Consider the following 17,849-nt stretch of genomic DNA (forward strand, 5'->3'; position numbering starts at 1 on the left):
CATGAGCTACAACACCTGGCCCCTAAGCTTTTTTTGCTCAAGGCTAGTGCTCTACCACTTGAGTTACAACTCTACTTTCAGCTTTTTGGTGGTTAATTAAAAAGAAGACTCCCATGGACTATCTGTGCTAGCTTTGAAATATGATCCTCAGTCACAGCCTCCTGATTATAGTTTTGAGCCACCAGCATTCACCTCTTTTTCCTCTTCCTTAGTAGGACTGATAGGGTAAGTTCAGAGGTGGCTATTGTTCTCCAAACCCAGAAGTCAAGGTTTAGCATTTCCTTTTTGGTGTTATTTGAGGATATTATAAATTTTAACAAGAAAAGACTTATTTGTTTGAACTAAGCAAAAAACATAATGCAGTCTTAAGAGACAGAGTAATTTAATTTTAGTCTTGGCTATTATATAATTTTGATATGTGCTTATACTAAAACTATGTGTTAGAAGGGAAAGGACTGATTTTTTTTTTGTCTTTGAAATAAAAGTAGTTGCCAAGACCTTTAGATGTTTTCTATTACTGTTTTCATGTCTAGCCATTTACAAACTCACCCACAAATATGTACCTACATATCATTCTTAGAGCTCTGTCTAAGAAATTTGCAGAAGATAAAATCTATTTGTTCGCAGGCTTGCACTGCATTTTAAGTCTCTGTTGAATAATATTTCCTAGTGACAGGAAATGATTATAATACTAAACACATTCCAGTTTGATATAGCATCACACTCAAGGATATTCCTTTTCTGGAATTTAATTTCTCAGTTATGTTTGTGCTTCTGTCTGTATCTATAAAATAATCTCTCTATTCATAGAAGCAATGGAGCAACATATATAAAACATAACTTTATGGTGCTATTTTAGCTTTACTGTATGTATGAAGTTTCATATTTGTTGAAAAGCTCAAAATGGTATAAATCAAGGTAAGGAATTAAGAAGAACTTTAGAGTACAGTTTTATTTTATTGAGAATTAGGAAGTAAAAGAGTATGTCTCCCAAGTAAAGACCACATTAGTTATAAATACTAGCCTTATGTAAATACCATTTTTGTCAAATAAGACATGTTACCTTTGCTAAAAATGGAGGGTATAGAAAAAAGGAAGGTCAAATACTTAGCCAGATAAAAATTATCAGTACTTTTCAAGTCTTTCTTGATAAATTAAAATCACTTGTAACAATTTAAAAATCATCCTCCAGAGAATATTTATGAAACTGCTTATTAACAATGTCTTTGCTTGTTTAGTCTTACCTTGCATGGTAGCTTCACATTATAATCTGATTTCTTAAATAGGGATTCATATAAATCTTGGCATATCTTTGCTTTCCTTCTTCAAATTATTATTACTGACATTTTTTTAAAGATGTTACTAATAGCTGCAGTAGTAGTGAGAAATGCTACTACTTTTTGGGTCAAAATCATTAAAAATAACATACCTTATACATGATGTCCAATTAATACATTCTTGTTTAAGCCTACTTCAGTTCTGGTTCATTTCTCTACTCACAATTTATTCACTGGTGTTATTTTCATAATGTGATCAGGCAAACATTCATGGAGCTAGAATCTAGAAGCCGTAGAAATGACTGCTCATTTGCTGCTCCCATATGGAGAGCTGTGTTTTTGCTAAGATCCATATAACCACTGCTTAATTAAGTTTCTACAGTATTTTCTTAGTTTCAACTTCATTTCTATCAAAATTTCCTTGTAACTATGAAGTTACTTTTGAAGCAAGAAGTTTTATAAGCCAATATTTTATAATTTAGAACAAAATTAAATAAATGGGAATACTTTCACAGTTAGAGACTTTATTCATACATTGTTAATTATTCTAATCAGTTCTTTTTCCATGTATGGGGTAGATTTAGCTCTAGGTAAAATCTTGATTTATAGATTAGATCATTATGTAATTTTAGCAAAGCTTTGTGTCACATAACTTACTAGATTTCCATTCAAATATTGAAGAATGAACACAAATTTCTTTTCTTCTGTATTCTGAACCCCACGTAAATAGAGTAGAAAAATCAAAGAGACAAATACTGTCTAGGAAACAAATGTAATTAGAAAGCATATGATATCTGAAAATAAAGTTCAACAAATTTTGAGAGCCCGATAAATGAGTGGAAAAAAGTAAAAGGTCCTTAAATTGAAAACTATATTAAGTAATTTAATTAACATAATATTATTACATTAAACTCACATCTATGTGTTCATTAGGTTTTTTTTTTTTTGCCTCTTTCATGGCACATGGAAAGATATTTCTGTCTTTTTTGCAGTTACTGTAGTGGCTGTTTGAATGATAGCTAGTGACATGTGAGGAGAAGTAAGGAGATCCACTTCTAGGTTAGTAATGAATAATTCTGGTCTTGTATTATCTTAAAAGGTGAACTTGGAAGCTACATACTCTCAATGGTGAATCCTTATCATGGACTCAGCTGGGATACTTCTATCTTAAGCTACAGAGTGACCTCTAGGAGAGATGATTCACATGCAAAAAATATACAATAAAGGAAATAAAAGAAAGACATTTAATATGATAAAACTTTGAACTGTCAGCATGTATTTGTAAATGAACTACAACCTTTTCTCTTCTGAGGAATATAAGATTCTTAGAAGGATTAGGAACAATAAGCCTCATGTACTCAGGTTAAATGTGTTTAATAGTACTAAAATTACTTAGTGCATTTATGTGAAAATAGAACTAGGAGATTTGGGGCATGGACAGGATAGGGATAAATGGGAAAGAAGGATGAAAAGGGTAACTGATCAAATTGTTGTGTACTTACATACTGACATACTGAACTGAAACCCCAAGAAGAGAGTGTAAGTATATAACACCAACTGTAATCATAGGTGTTAAATGAAAATACCCACAAAGTTTATAGGAGTACTTTATTTCTCCAGTTGACTTCCATGAAACTAACATCTACCTGAAATAAGAAATAGCACATGTCTCTGTCTTGGGAAGAAGGCAAGCTGAAGAGTAGAGCTCTGTAGTGGGGCTCTGTTAAAATAGCCTGGTTCTTACATAATTGGCTAATAGTAATGACTACCATTTAATAAACACTTGGTGAGAAGAAAGAGCTTCCAATTTGGGTGTCATAGCTCACCCTAATACCTAAAAACAAAAGTTGTCAGAAATTTGAGCTCACTAGCATGAAACAGGGAAACCAAAATAAACAGAAATCAGGATTTCTGAATAATTGACAGAGTAAGGAATAAAAAATTAACTGTGAGGAAGATAATTAGGTGGCACACTTCTACACCTGCTTGGGAGGCTGAGGCAGGAGAGTAGAGAGAAATACTTGAGGAAAGAAAAATAGAAGTAGGATTGTAGCAGATACTAGGATTTTCACCTGAATTTGAATTTATTGTTTGTTGATGTAAGGCTATAAATTTTCTTTTAAAAATTTTTATCTTTATCATTAGGTAGTTGTACAAAGGAGTTGCCATTCAACATATACCAATAAATCTTGATCATAAGTGTTACCCTTTTCATCATTAGTTAAGAAAATCAGAATCAAATATTAGTCATTTCTAGAAAGGTATAGGGACATTTGTTTGATTTAACCCACTTTTCTGTGTACTTGAAATATTACTATCATAAAGTTGTGGTAAGCTGAAGTGATAATGAATTACGGGTATTTCACTATTGGTTTATAGGAGTTTCTGTCCTTAAATGTTAAGTGGAAAGATTTCTTTACATTTTCAGAAATGAGAAACCAGAGTGATTTTTTTAGGTTTCAAAGATTCCCTGTACAGTTGAATACTTTGTGAAGTAATTTACTGAAGACAGCATGCTCTATAAATGTCAAGGAGGTATAATTATCACAGCATCTCCAGTTTGAAAGACAAATCAACACTACATGTCTGTTTCATTAAAAAGACACACCACCTTCTATGGCTCTATCCATTCCTTTCTGTGTGGGCAGTTATCTCCACTCTAGGCTGCATATAGGAGGTGATTGCACTTACTCTAAAGGTTACCACACTGGAGGGGGTAGGGGTGACAGAGCACATTTCATGAGTGACTTTTTTCTTCTGGAGATAATGAAACTTCATAGCTGGAGACTAAGGTCACACTAGTGTATTGTGATGAAAAATTCAGGGTCCCTTTATTCCTGATTCCCCATACAGAGTTTCTTCCAGATCAATGGAATCTCAATGAGTACAATTAGTCTGGGACACAATATTATGACTATTATTTTAACCAGAGAAATTGGCTAGTGAAAATAATGATGTTAAAAACAAGTGTATACACAATCCTTGGGTTATATGTACTTTTTTCCACAAGGAAAAAATAAAAGAAAGAAAGAAAAGAAAATTAGATGTCCATTAAAAAATGCAGAGGCCTTGTTTAATACCTGTAGCTTCACATAACTGCTGGTACCATTGGAGACTTGCTTTCTGTTTGACTGGGAAAACCAGTGTGGAAGTATGAGCAAAAGAGTAAAGGCAGATAAGTACTGTGGCTTGAACTCTAGATTTAGCTCTCCAACTTGCATTGTTTTACTCCAGGACAGCACTCTATCACTTGAGCCACAGCTCCACTTCTGGCTTTTGATGGCTTTATTGGAGATTACAGTTTCACAAACTTTCCTGCTTTTTTTTCCTTTTGGGGTCTGGCTTTCAACCACAGCCATTAGATCTCAGCCTTTAGAATAGCTAGAATTACAGGTGTGAGCCACCAGCATCAGCTAGAACTTCTTTTATAAAGAATAGAAGAAAGCCTAACTTGAACATTGAAAGTTATTTTCTGAAAACATACAGAAAATGAAAATCTTGATTAGATTTCTGAATTCTTTTGCGCAGGCTGTCATAAAAACAATACACACTGGATGGATAAACAGCAGACATATAGTTTGTCACATCCTGGAAATTAGAAATCCTCATGGTATTAACAGTGTTGCTCCCCCCACCTCCCCACCCTGAAGATAGAAATCAGGGAAAGGAAGGTAACACAGTTCCAATAATCTCAAGCCCTTGGCAGTTCTTGTAATTATCTTTGAACCTCCTTTGTTGCAGTTCTGAAAAGATTCTGGGTGCCATGCCTTTTAATACTATAGGTATTACTGCTTTTGAGTGTCAGATATTGATGTCCTCAGTCCTTGACAGCAGTGGTGAGTGTTCCAGCTCTCTGGAACCCTTCCTTCCAGCAATGGGGAGGGGCGGTGTGTTCTCTTCCATGTGGTTCTTTATCGCCTTCCAGCTTTCTTTAGCTTTAGCTTTGTGCCAGAGCGGTGGCTGTCTGTTCTTGCTCCTTGTTCCATTATTGCTTTTTACTGCTACTTCTGTTCCACCATCACAGCTGCTACTGCACCCACTGCTTCTTTCTCAGGGTTTTAGCTGCCTCCAAAGCCAGTGTTGGCTCTATTGCTGCTTCTGCACTTGCTTGGCTCTGCCGTCACTACTGCTACTGTGGCTGCTGCTGCTGACACCGCTGGGGACAACAGCTGCCTTGGCTGCTAGAGCCAGCTCTGATGTCACTGCTACTACCACAGCCATAACTTCTGCTGCCTCACCTTTGCATTACCAGCTCAACCCCTCTACTAATGGGAAAATGAGAACTAAGCAAGAAAAAAAGAAAATTCACCAACTCCAGGGGGCAGCAACAGGAGAACATCTCTGAGCTGTTTGTTTATACACCCAGAAAAGGGGTGATACAAAGGTCTTTGCACCAATCATAGTGTTCTCTTTATATAAATAGAAGACTGTGTTGGCCACCCATCATGGCGAAGAGGTTCAAATCACCAGTTATGGTGGTCCTTTTTGCAAAGTGCTATGCTTTCACTAGCCACAGATCTGTTGTGTAATCTGGGAAAGTGCTTCTCCTGAGGCCTGGTGGAAATTGCTAAGGCTTTTCTAGAGTTTTCCAAGTTCTTTGATGGTGAAAAGTCCAGTGCAGACTGTTTGCTTCAGGAGCTGGAGTTGTGGCTCCTGCCGCAAGCTGTGGTGGTCCTGTAGTTTTCACAGTGTCAGTGCTCAAGGCAGCTTGTGCTGAGGGCAATCTTTGGCTCAAAATGGACTGGGCCCTAGGGAAAGATCTAAGAACAGTTCAGGGAGACAAATTGCTCCCACACTTAACACCTCAGTTTATTTAAAGGGAAAATAAACATTAGAAAGGAGACTTGAAACAAAGACTTATTAACATGAAGATGCTTTAGCAGTGTTTAACAGTGCCCTAACAATGCTTAACTCGGGCCCCAGGGAAACTTGGATCCTGCTAATCTGTCTCCCAAGAGAGAATCTTCTATTGGTATTTAAAATTACAGCTGTGCCAGTCCTTTCTCAGCAGTGCCAGGCCTCCCAGGTGGTTTCTTTCTGTCTCCCTAGGATTCCTTGCCCTCTTTATAAATGCTGTTATAGTGACATCATGATTAGCTCATCCTTTTATTTATCAGCTTTCCAAATTAGACCCTTACTTTACTTGACTTTTCTCAAAATTTACAGACTGAAAAAATTGGTAGGCAGATTCATTGTGTGGAAACATTATCAATATGAAATTTTTAGAACAGCTCAGCATTTGTAAGAATGGATGGATTACTTGAATGCTTTCATTTAGGTTTGTTTGATGCTAGATAAATTACATAGCCCCCAGAAGTCTAAGTTTTCTTATCTGAGAAGTGAAGATAATAAAATACAAAGTTACAAGATTGTTGAGAGAAAGGCTCTGTGGAGTGCAGTATAGTGGGGAGCTAGTCAATAAATAGTATAAGCAGGCTGCAGTATAAGTGAATCAGCCTAGAATGATAGCTATTATCTCTGATAATGCTTTGGACAGGGGCATGATGGTTAATCATTGTTTTGAGTGCATATTATTTTATTTTTTTGTTGTAATAGGGTCTTGTTAGGTTGCCCAAGTGGATTTCATTTCCTGATCTCCAGTGATCTTTTGGCCTCAGTCTCTGAAGCAGTTGGTTTTATAGGTGTGGACTTCAGCACCCATTGAGTGCACATTTTAATATATTACACTTACAAATATTCTTTTTTCAAAAAAAAACTTGGGCATTGATTTTATCTGCTATCTTTTTATATTTTTGTTATCTTCATGTAGTTGTCATTAAACAAAACAGTTTAATTTTGATATATACTTCACTTTAAAACTTAAATGTGAACTAAAATATTTTCCTTTCATAATAGGAACTTCATGTTTGTTGCATCTATTTAATCATGGCTCCCGGGTCTCTGTTATTTTCCCTACAGCCTTTGTATGCAAGACTCCTTCCCACTGACTGTCCAGCCCTGCATCATGCCTAAGGACTGTGAAACCTCTGACTGGTCCTCCTGGAGTCCCTGCTCTAAGACATGTCGATCAGGGACTCTCTCACCTGGAGTTAGGAGCAGAAGCCGGAATATAAAGCGCATTGCTATTGGGGGTGGACAAGAGTGCCCAGAACTTCTTGAGAAAGAGGCTTGCATTGTTGAAGAACTTCTGCAGCCATGTCCCAGGTATTGTGCATTCTTTGATATGAACATTTTCATCTAAAACTTCATGTGAAGTGGTGATTGAAATGTCAACAATAAAAAAGTAATCATGACTCATATTTGTTGAATCTTGATGAGTACAAGAGGTCCATTTGTAGCAGTATAGGATGGTAGGTTGAAGGCATGGGCATTGAGGCTGATTTCTGTTTTTGTGGTTTTCTAATGCTGTGTCTTTCCTCATGTTATTTACTTCTAGTGGCAGTTTGTTTACTCATCTACCCGCAGCACTTACTGCATCTAGTTAGTTCTTGGCATGTGGTAAATGCTCAGTAATTATTGGTTATCATTACCTGACATAGCAAAATTAATGCTTATAACAACTCCCAGAGCCACGCAGAATGCCTTATTTTGCAAATGAGGCCATTAAGGGTCAGAGAGATGAAATAATTCCTGAGGTTGCAGAGTTAACAGGAGCAGCACACTTATGTCTTCAAATCACACTGCTATTCTGTGGTCACTGTTTCTATTCCAGAGTCCCTAGGGGACCAGAGAATATTTGAAAATGGGTTACCATCTATTAATAGCTATATTTAGCATTTTGCCTGGCTGTGTTTCACCTGGTAAAGGCCTGTAGCATATTTTCTTCAGGTCCTTGGCTCACGTTGAGCCTATGTTACTCAGAGGCTTCTTAAGAATGGGTTTATGGTAATTCCTGCTGGACAGCTGCCCTTTCCTATATATGTTGAGACTGTGTCTATTTATGATAGATGTTTTTCTATAGAGTTCTTTGTGGCCTTTAACATTTGAGAAAAATAACAAGACAAAATTGTTTCTTGTACGAGTTCCCCATTTAGTGATGAGTGAAGGTCAGCTTCCTTCACACTCAACAGGTGTTTTAGATGAGCGGAACCTGGCCATTCCTTAACCTGGAAATAATAGACCTTTTGATGCATAAGTTAAAAAACCAGTTTTTGTGGTGAGATTGTTAGTTCTCCATCCCTTACCTCCCAACTGGAAGCAGTGCTGATTGAACACATACTATATACACTGATGGTTTATTTCTTTTTATCAGTATGACCACCTAGATTCTTATCATTCTTTACTTCACAATCAGAGAAACACACATTCCCACTGATTCTTTCTTATGTGTACACTATATGTTTTCAAAGCATTGAGTTTGAATCAAAACAGGGGCTTGGAGATGACATAACTTTGTCATCTCTGTGTCTTTGAAGATTCATATACCTGGATTAAAATTCTGTCTCCTCCATTTAACAGCTGTGTGACCTTGAACAAGATACACATGTTTCCTATGACATTTTTTTTCTTTTTAGAAGATAGATAATTTTGTTTTGTGACAATAATAATGCAGAGGCTTGAATAGCTCAAGACAAGGCATGGAGGATGCCACATTCTGTGCTTAGCATAACAAAGTGCTACAAAAGTGATCATTGCTGCTATTGACAGGTGTACTTGCTTCCTCTGTAAAGAAAACCCTTCCTTTTCTTGAAACACAAACCATAGTAATTTCACAAGGTAGAATTTTGTTTATTCTGGGTAATTTAGAATTTTCCCCCCTATAAAAGTTAATTCAGAATTTTCTCAATGGTAGTAGGAAGGCAGGAATAGAAAATCTGAGTTTATAATTATAAGTTACAGTGTACCAACAATTTTCATAGTTATAAATTAAATATAAACCCTACTTATAATATAGTTTGTCATCCAAGTGGAACAGTTTTGAGAGTGGAAAGGGTCTAAATTGACATTCTATTCCATTTAAATGTGCCACTGAGTTTGGCATTTATTTAAATCAAATGAGGAAATAAAAATGCTTGTAAATGATAAATCTGTCAGACATACAAGTTTTGAAGAATTTTCTGAGATACTGGGTTTCTGAGATACTAGGGAAAATGATGCACTAACTAAGGATTCCACATGGTTGTGGGAAGAAGAATGAATAAATAAAAGCAACAAAATTAACATTCTTACTTGTCTGAAATCTGGGCTGTGGCCTCTACCATAAGAAAGACGGATTATTTAGCATAAGGGTTGCTTGTTTCTACTTTGACAGTGGTGATGAAAATTCATCCTGAACAGGGCTGGGAAGGTGGCTCAGTGGTAGAGCACTTGCCTTGCATGCATGGGGCCCTGGGTTCAATTCCTCAGCACCACATACGCAAAAAGAAAAAAGCCGGAAGTGGCGCTGTGGCTCAAGTGGTAGAGTGCTAGCCTTGAGCTGAAGAGCTGAGGGACAGTGCCAGGCCCACAACCGGACTCAAAAAAAAAAAAAAATTCATCCTGAACAAAGGAAATGGAAGTAAATCTATTATGTAACAAAATGCCTATATCTCCTTTCCTAGAATTAATGTGTAATTCATATATATTGACCAATTTTATTCACCCTGTTTCTCCCCAGCAGGAAAATGTAAGTTCCTGTGATTTTTTCATAACACTTTTATTAAACTATCTTACAACATATTTGCTATTACTCTATCTCATTGCGATTGGAGATGTGTCTACTCATTTCATAAATACACACTGAGCTCTCACTTTGTGCCAAGCACAGTGTCAAGTGTGTATTTGAGAGGCAGAAGAGACATTATATGCACGTGTCCCTCCTTCATTGGGCCTTGAACTTCAATGTAGATGATCAAATCAAAATAATAATAATAAAGGAACTATATGCTTGAGTTACAGAAAAAATAAATTACAAGAGCAAGGTATAGGCAGAAATTTCTGGAATGGTGTGATAAGCCTCAGCATTAGTTACAGAATTGAATAAGCTTGCTAAAGAGGCCTCATTTGAACATAGGGTTATTATCGAAAGACTGAATAGCCACTCATGTAATTAGAGGAAAATATTCCAAGAAAGGGATATAGCAAAGAAATTCTTTGGAAGTTGCCTTGGAGCAAATAACTTAATGTAAAAAAAGACAGAGTATTGTGCTGACTTGGAAATGTAGAAATACAGAGAATTAGCACTGGGTAGCCTTGAATTTGTTTCAGAGGAACAAAGTTGTGTATGCATATGTTTGTGTTTCTATTATTATCAGGCCTCATGCTCTCACTTGGCTTTTTTTTGCTAAGGGCTATTGCTCTACCACTTGAATCTTGTCTTCATTTCTGCCTTTTTGAAAATGGTTAAATGGTGATAAGAGCCTCACAGATTTGTGGATCAGGCTGGCTCCAACCATGATCTTTTTTTCCCCTTAGCTTTTCCATCAACTTTATTCTCAGAGCCATCATGTGTGAGTTAACAACTCCTCACATTGCCAACTATTGTAGGAATCACATTCCCTCTTACATGTACATCTCATACACAAAAATGGACTTTTGATTGATCATGATCTTAAGGTTTCAGCTTCCTGGTAGCTAAGATTATAAGAAGAGCCACTGGTGCCCAGTAGAGATGTAGTTTTGGACCAGACTCCATGAACCCCAAGAAACCTTATTCTTCAGATTTATAATCTACTTGTCATTTCATGTTCCCCTTACTTGCAGTGTACCCACATTGCATCGTAGGGGAGTTCATGTTGGAGAAGAAGGAGAAATGCTCATGGCTCTTGCCACCTTCACTCTGTGTGGTTATCTGTTGTTATTGTATAAGCTACCTTGGCATGGTTCTATCCTGTGTTCTGATTATAGTCTGAGGTGTTAGATATTACATCTCAACCAAAGGGAAAGTGAAATGCATTCCAATGCTCCTAAGTAGCTTTCTTTCATTTAGATGGAATAAAGCAAAAGGACGAGGGACAGTAATACCTTAAATGGTGAATGTCCAGGGACTAAGACACACCTTGGTTCTGGTATAGATAGGAATCAAGACTAACCTCACTCTGGTTTAAGTCCCCGCAACTAACATAAACATGAATTGAAAAATAGATCAACTGTGAGCATCTGTTTAATAAGTGACACCTCAGATGACCAGCCAGCAATTTCTGCCACCCCATGGGTAACAACAGTTTTTATTTGAAAATAGCTGTTCTCCCTCTTAAAAAGTTAAAGTTTGAAGTTGAATAGCAGACAGCACTGTTAAATGGTGATGAGTACCAGTGCAGATTAAGTCTCTTTAAAAAGCTTCAGGAAGAAGCTTCACAGATGATGGTATGAGACTATGTGACATTACTAAATAGGAAAGCTAATTTGTTAAATATCCTTCCAATGCCTTGGCCTGTCACTGAATAGATAGACTTTCTTGTTTCTGGTGTGTGTGTGTGTGTGTGTGTGTGTGTGTGTGTGTGTGTGTGAATTTATCCTTATGATAGCTAGGCTAGAAATCCTATACAAAAAATGCGTATCTGTACAAACCCATGCTGAGAGCTGTATCTGAGCCCCCTGCATCCCACTTTGATTTGCTTATTTAAACAACCCCCGGAGAAAAGCCTGGTTGTCTACAACATCTTTGTGAGGCACTGAACTCAATTTTATACTTTCTTGATAGAATTCTTTTTTTTTTTTGAGAAAAGTCTGATGATTCACTGGTGGACGTTTTTAGGAGACTATTAAACCAAGGAGAGTGGAAAGGAAAAGATGGAGTAACAATTTAGCCTAGTTGTTTGTTTCTTTTATCCATTGAAACATAGTTGCATGCTTTTCAGGGAATTATTTTTTGACACCTGCTTTACCTTAGCCTTGAGTTAATCACTGCTTAAGTCAGAAAACTGAAAGCTTTCACTTAATATTCACTTGATTTATTTATCATAAGAATTCTGTGTAGTGTGATCTCCAACATTTGAAAAAATTTTTAATAGCAATATTTCTACCCATCACCTCATACATCTTAATATGAATATCTGTTTTACTTCTTTCCTTCCATACCCTGAAGTGAACAACAACTAACAAAGCTTCTGATTCATAGTACACGCATAGTAACATTGTGGAAATGAAGGAATGAATGAGAGAATGCTCAGGTTAGGTCAGTTCCAGAGCAATATTACACAAAGTATTTATACCTTCTTTATACTCCCATTGATCTCTCTCCTACTCTACTTTCCCTCTCTTATTCCTCCTCCCCCTTTTCCTTCCTCTCCTTTTCCCCTTTTTTGTTCTTCTTTCTCTCTCTCCTCTCCCTCTCTCACCTGTTTTAAGCCAATAGTAGAACCTGAACTCAGGGCCTTGTGTTCTCCTTTAACTTCTTTGCTCAAAGCTGATGGTTCAACACTTGAGCCACATCTCCACTTTTGTCATTTTACTGGTTAATTGGAGATAAAGTCTCTGGGATTTGTCTATCCAGGCTGGCTCTGAACTTCAGTTTTCTGATAATCAGATACCTTGAGTAGTCAGGAGTATAACACAAGCCACAGGTACCCATCCAGCTTCCCACTGATTTCTATCAGTGCACCTAACACCATCTATGCAATAGGAGCTCAATAAAGAGGTATAGAATAAATTAATGGTTTCTTAAAAGAAACATTTGTTATTGTTTAAGCAGTGTTTCTGCAGCAATGGAGAAGTCATAACCTAAAATCTCCAGCAGAATTCATTTTCAAAAAGAAACAACATTTTAAAGGAGTGGAAATTATTTCAATAGGTGACAGACACCTTTTTATTGGATCTATCTATTACTAGTGTATGTTTTTTTCATGAGTCCCCATTGTGCCACTTAAAGCCCTCCTGTATGGAAGATTTGTTCCCCAGTTTGTCTAAGAAAGTTAACGTACTGTTAAGTGCAGTGCATAGTGATAGAAGTCTATTAATAATACATGTGTGGAGTTTGCTAGCCCAACCATCTGCCAAAGAGCAAAGAGCTTTGCACTTCAGAGTAGCTTTCCATAATCAATAACCCCACTCTATCCAATAAAAAATTACTAGACCGTAAAATGTATAAAGCTTGATCAGTTCCCTTTATGTTGGTCGTCTGTTCAGCAAAAAAAAATGACAAGTTAATTCTTTTCTAAATGCATTTACAACTTTAAAAGGACAACAGACATTATCATAAATTAGTCGTGCTGCACTACACTGATTTTTAATATACGCACACAATTCATTTGAATACCTTGCAGTAGAGTTTCAGCTCCAGGAGCATTTGTAAAATCTATATGTGCTCAGTCAAAACATGACAATTAACTAATATAATTATTCTTTCAATCTATCCTCATTAAATCACTTCAGATTCTATTCTATGTTGCTATGCTTTAAATCTAAACCTTCAGAAGAACAAGGAAGGAAACCCATTCTTTGTAAGCAATTCTAAGCTTTCTGAGGGTGACAAAGCTCAAATTCTGTAAAACTGTCATGGTCCTAGGATCTTATTGTGGTTGTAATCACTTTATGTTACCGTAGGTGACAATATGTCATCACTATTTGTTCCTACTTCTCTAGGCTTTGCCAACTGAGGATGGATGTACTCATTGCTTAATAGACTTCCTTTCTAATGATGTTCCCTATCTCAGTGTAAGAAGTGTCTCTTGATTAGAGTATCCCTCAGAAGCTAAACTGGATGAGCTATTTAATTCCAAAGCTTCACCTAAACTTCCTTCCCTTCCCTCCCCAGACTGGCTCTGTTGAATTTTTCTTTGTAGGCAATGCTGGCTTTTAAACTGTTAACCCTTCTGCTTCAGCCCTACATGTGCTTGCATTACAGGTGTGTGCCCCACAGCCAGCTTTCCAGTTTTCTTTTAGAAGACAGCATGTATATCCTTAGTGCAAAAATTCTTTTCTTTGAATTAACATTGGTTTCCTTGCACTTCTTATTTCACAGTAGATGGTTTTGAACTCAAGGTCTTGAGCATTCAAGGTAGGTGCTTTGCCACTTGAAGCATGTTCCTGAGATTTTATATTTCAGGTTTATTTTTTGAATAGTGTATGGCTTCACAGGGTTTCATATTTCAACTTGAGGCTAGCCTTAGTCCACAGTGGAATGATGGGCATGCACCACCCCACCAGTTTAGAGATAGAGTCTCAATAAATATTTTGCCTGGTTGATCTCAAACCATCTTCCTCCTGAACTCTGGTGCATATATCTCATGAGAACTGTAGCATATTAAGTCTTAGATCTTTTCTACCTCATTCATAGAAAAACAGAACTGTAGCATATTCAGCTCTATTTCTTTTCTACATCATTTCACCAACATTTGTTGGGCACTTCTGAGTAGACTTAAATCATAGAGAGGTTATTAAGAAATTGAGCAATAAACTTCAAGAATAGGGAGAAAGACTCAAAGATAAATTCAAGAAGGTAGATGGGGGAAACACTAAATCATATAGCTCAATACATGATTGAGAAATCTCAGTGTTTTTGAATTTTTATTAGCTAAATTTTCAGAAACACTGAATTATTTTTACTGAAATTGTACTATTGAAAGGTGGGGCAAAGGAAAAACATAGAACCATTCAGCACTCTTTTTTCTCCCCAACTCATGTTTAGTAGATTAGAAGGTCATCTCCACCTTCAAACTATATCCAGGATACAATCACTTCTCACTAGATTCAAAATGGCTTCTGCAGCTGAAGCCACCATCAGCTCTCTCAGCCTAGCAAAAGCCTCCAAATGTGTCTCACACCTTCCATATCACCTTTCCCAGTCCCCACTTCCAAGCCACTTAAATCATATCACTATGTTGCCACTATTCCAAAAAGATTCCATGACCTTCTCTCATGTTTGGAATAATATAGTTCTTGCTCTAGCCTACAATACTACCCCTCATTTCCTCCCTCTGCCATTCTACTCCGTAACCTACTTCACCATACTGGTATCTGTTCTGTTCCTAGAGAAGGCCAAAAACTCTTCCACCTTGGCTTTTGAACAAGTTCTATTCTACCTAGAGTGCTTCCAGTCCATCAGCCTTGTGCTTAGTGCCTCATGTTATTTAGTACTCTGAGGACTTTCCTTGGTGTGGTGCTGAAATATCTCTTTGCCAATGTCTCTCTTCTATGTGTTCTCTGGTACCATGCTGGGTATTGATGCTGGTCTGTCTGTCCATCCCACTGGAAGGTAATTTTCTCAGGGTCATGGTCTTTGGCATCTTCAGTGCTGTGCTGCTCTATTGTTTACTTGGTACAGGAAAGGGTGAAAGAATAAATAAGTGAATTAGTGAATGTGTTCTTATTTCTCTTTCTAGTAGAAAACACTTGTTTCCTCTTTCTGATTTCAGTTTCTCATACATAACTTTATCTTAACTAAAATGTCCTTGCAAGCAAGCATTGTCTTTGGCATAGATTCTGTATTTGAGTTATTAGTTTTCTCATTCTTCAAGGTTTGGAGCTTCAGAAGTGCTTACAGTATGCTCATTTATAAAAGCAGGGACATAGATTTTCTCATGTGAGTGTGTTACAAGATTACCTAATGTTCAGAGTAACCAGGAAGCAATGTGGGGTATTTGTTTTCAGGTATTTATTTAAAAGAATTGTACCCACTAGTGGGAATTCTACTAACAGAGATTCCTTTATTTTGCTTGTATTTCATTATCTTTCAACACTGCTATTATCTCTTTAAAAATGCTAAAGTTTGACTGACTGTGCTATAATTATAACATTATTGGAGATAAGATATTCTCAGACTATTTCCATTTGAAATTAGAAGAACCATTATGTTGTCCATGTATCATTTGTCACTAACAATATCATTGTGACCAAAGAAGTAGGTGTGTGTGAGTATATATGTATGTGTGTGTGTGTGTGTGTGTGTGTGTGTGTCTAGAACATAACTTCTTTCAACCAATCCAACATTGGTTTGTCCCTTTAATAATGAAACAGGTACCTGTTTTTACTGAACTTGTATTCAATTTCACCTGGTTGAACTTCATGAATTTTCTACTGATTTAACTCCTTATCTTCTGCTTACTTAACATGACCCTGGGAGAGTTACTCACTCTCTACACCAATCCCTCTCATCAAATGGGGAAAATATTTTAATATATATTTTTATTGTAAAGATACTATACAGAGGGATTATAGTTACGTGAGTAGGGTAATGAGTAACTTTTCTATTGAGCATTGTTACCCTCTCATTCGTTTTTCCCTAACATCCCTTCCCTCTCCACCCCCATAACTTATCCCTCTCCCCTCCCAAGTTGTAAAGTTCATTTTCAACATAGTGTCTTGTACATCTCATTGTTAAAATGGGTCAACCTGTATCTTTGTTTCAACATATCATTGTTTTCCTTCCCTTCCTCAAATTAGAAAAATGTGTAAACAAGATGCAGCATACCAGAATCAAATATAGTGAAAACAGGGTTTATACCATGGAGGAAGAACATATAAAAGAGACCAAAAAATCACATGTTACATTATAAGTACATTAAAAACAACAGCAAGAAAGATAAAACCTCTTGTGTCCATATCTTGGGGTTCATTTCATCTTATATGGTCATATCTACATAACTTTTGACCTTTTCTGTTTGCCTAGATGTATACTTGTTATTGCAAATAAGGGAAACAATGGGATCTATGTTTCTTTTGGTCTGGCTCACTTCACTTAATATGATTTTTTCCAAGTCTTTCCATTTCCTAACAAATGGGGCACTGTCATTTTTTCTGATCAAGACCTAGAATTCCATTATATATATAGATATATCTCTATCTATCTATCTATCTATCTATCTATCTATCTATCTATCTATCTATATCACATTTTCTTGATCCATTCATCTACTGAGGGGCATCTGGGTTAGCTATGGTGAATAATGCTGCAATAAACATAGTTGTGGTGGTAGCTTTAGTGTGGTCTTGTTTGTGATCATTTGGGTAAATGCCCAAAAGTGGGATTGCTGGGTCATAGGGGAGCTCTATGTGGAGTCTTCTGAGGACCCTCCATAATACTTTTCAAAGTGGTTGAACAAGTTTACACTCGCACCACCAATGCAGTAGGGTTTCCTTTTAGCCACATCCCCTCCAGCATCTGTTGTTACTAGATTTCTTGATTTTAGCCATTCTAACTGGGGTAAGGGGAAAATAATTTTTTAAATTATGGGAGTTGTTGGGAGAATATAATGAAATACTACACCTAAATTCATTAATAAAGTGCTTGGCACAGAATAAACAGGCAGAAAATGTTGGCTGCTATTTTTATTATTTGAGGGATCTGTCATGATGCCTTTGTTGTAATTCATGTAAATTAGTGCCATGTTTGTGCTACACAGCCAGACCTTTGAAAAGAAGCCAATTGATCCTATACTTTTGCAAGTGTAGGAGGCCATGAAAATTGATTCATTTCTTTTATTTCATGTTCATCTCTTCTACTTGAGGTATTTCGACAGTTGATTTCAAAGTGCTGCTCACAGATGGGTGTAGGACTATGGACTATATGACTCTGCATGTTTCATCCTAAGCAAAAGGACGAAATGAAAATATATTGAAAGGCATCAGAATTGGGAGAAAGAGGCATGGATGCACCTGGTCTTTAACACAGGCTTTACCACTAAAAGGATCCCAGATACTAGGAAGCCAGGTTTCCCTGAGGCTGGGGGGAAGGAGGGGCAACAATCTCTGTAA

General features: G+C 36.8%; 1 protein-coding gene across 1 annotated transcript in view; it reads left to right on the top strand.

Moving 5' to 3' along the window:
* The window catches only part of Thsd7b (thrombospondin, type I, domain containing 7B), a 793,597-nt gene that overhangs the window by 197,055 nt on the left and 578,693 nt on the right, over positions 1-17,849 (top strand). The window contains exon 3 of the mRNA XM_013030805.1: positions 7,197-7,442. Within this exon, the coding sequence (XP_012886259.1) occupies positions 7,197-7,442 (246 nt within the window). The remainder of the gene's footprint in view (positions 1-7,196; positions 7,443-17,849) is intronic.

The sequence above is a fragment of the Dipodomys ordii genome, unplaced genomic scaffold (genome assembly GCF_000151885.1).
Source record: "Dipodomys ordii isolate 6190 unplaced genomic scaffold, Dord_2.0 Scaffold133, whole genome shotgun sequence".
In the NCBI taxonomy this organism is placed as follows: Eukaryota; Metazoa; Chordata; class Mammalia; order Rodentia; family Heteromyidae; genus Dipodomys; species Dipodomys ordii.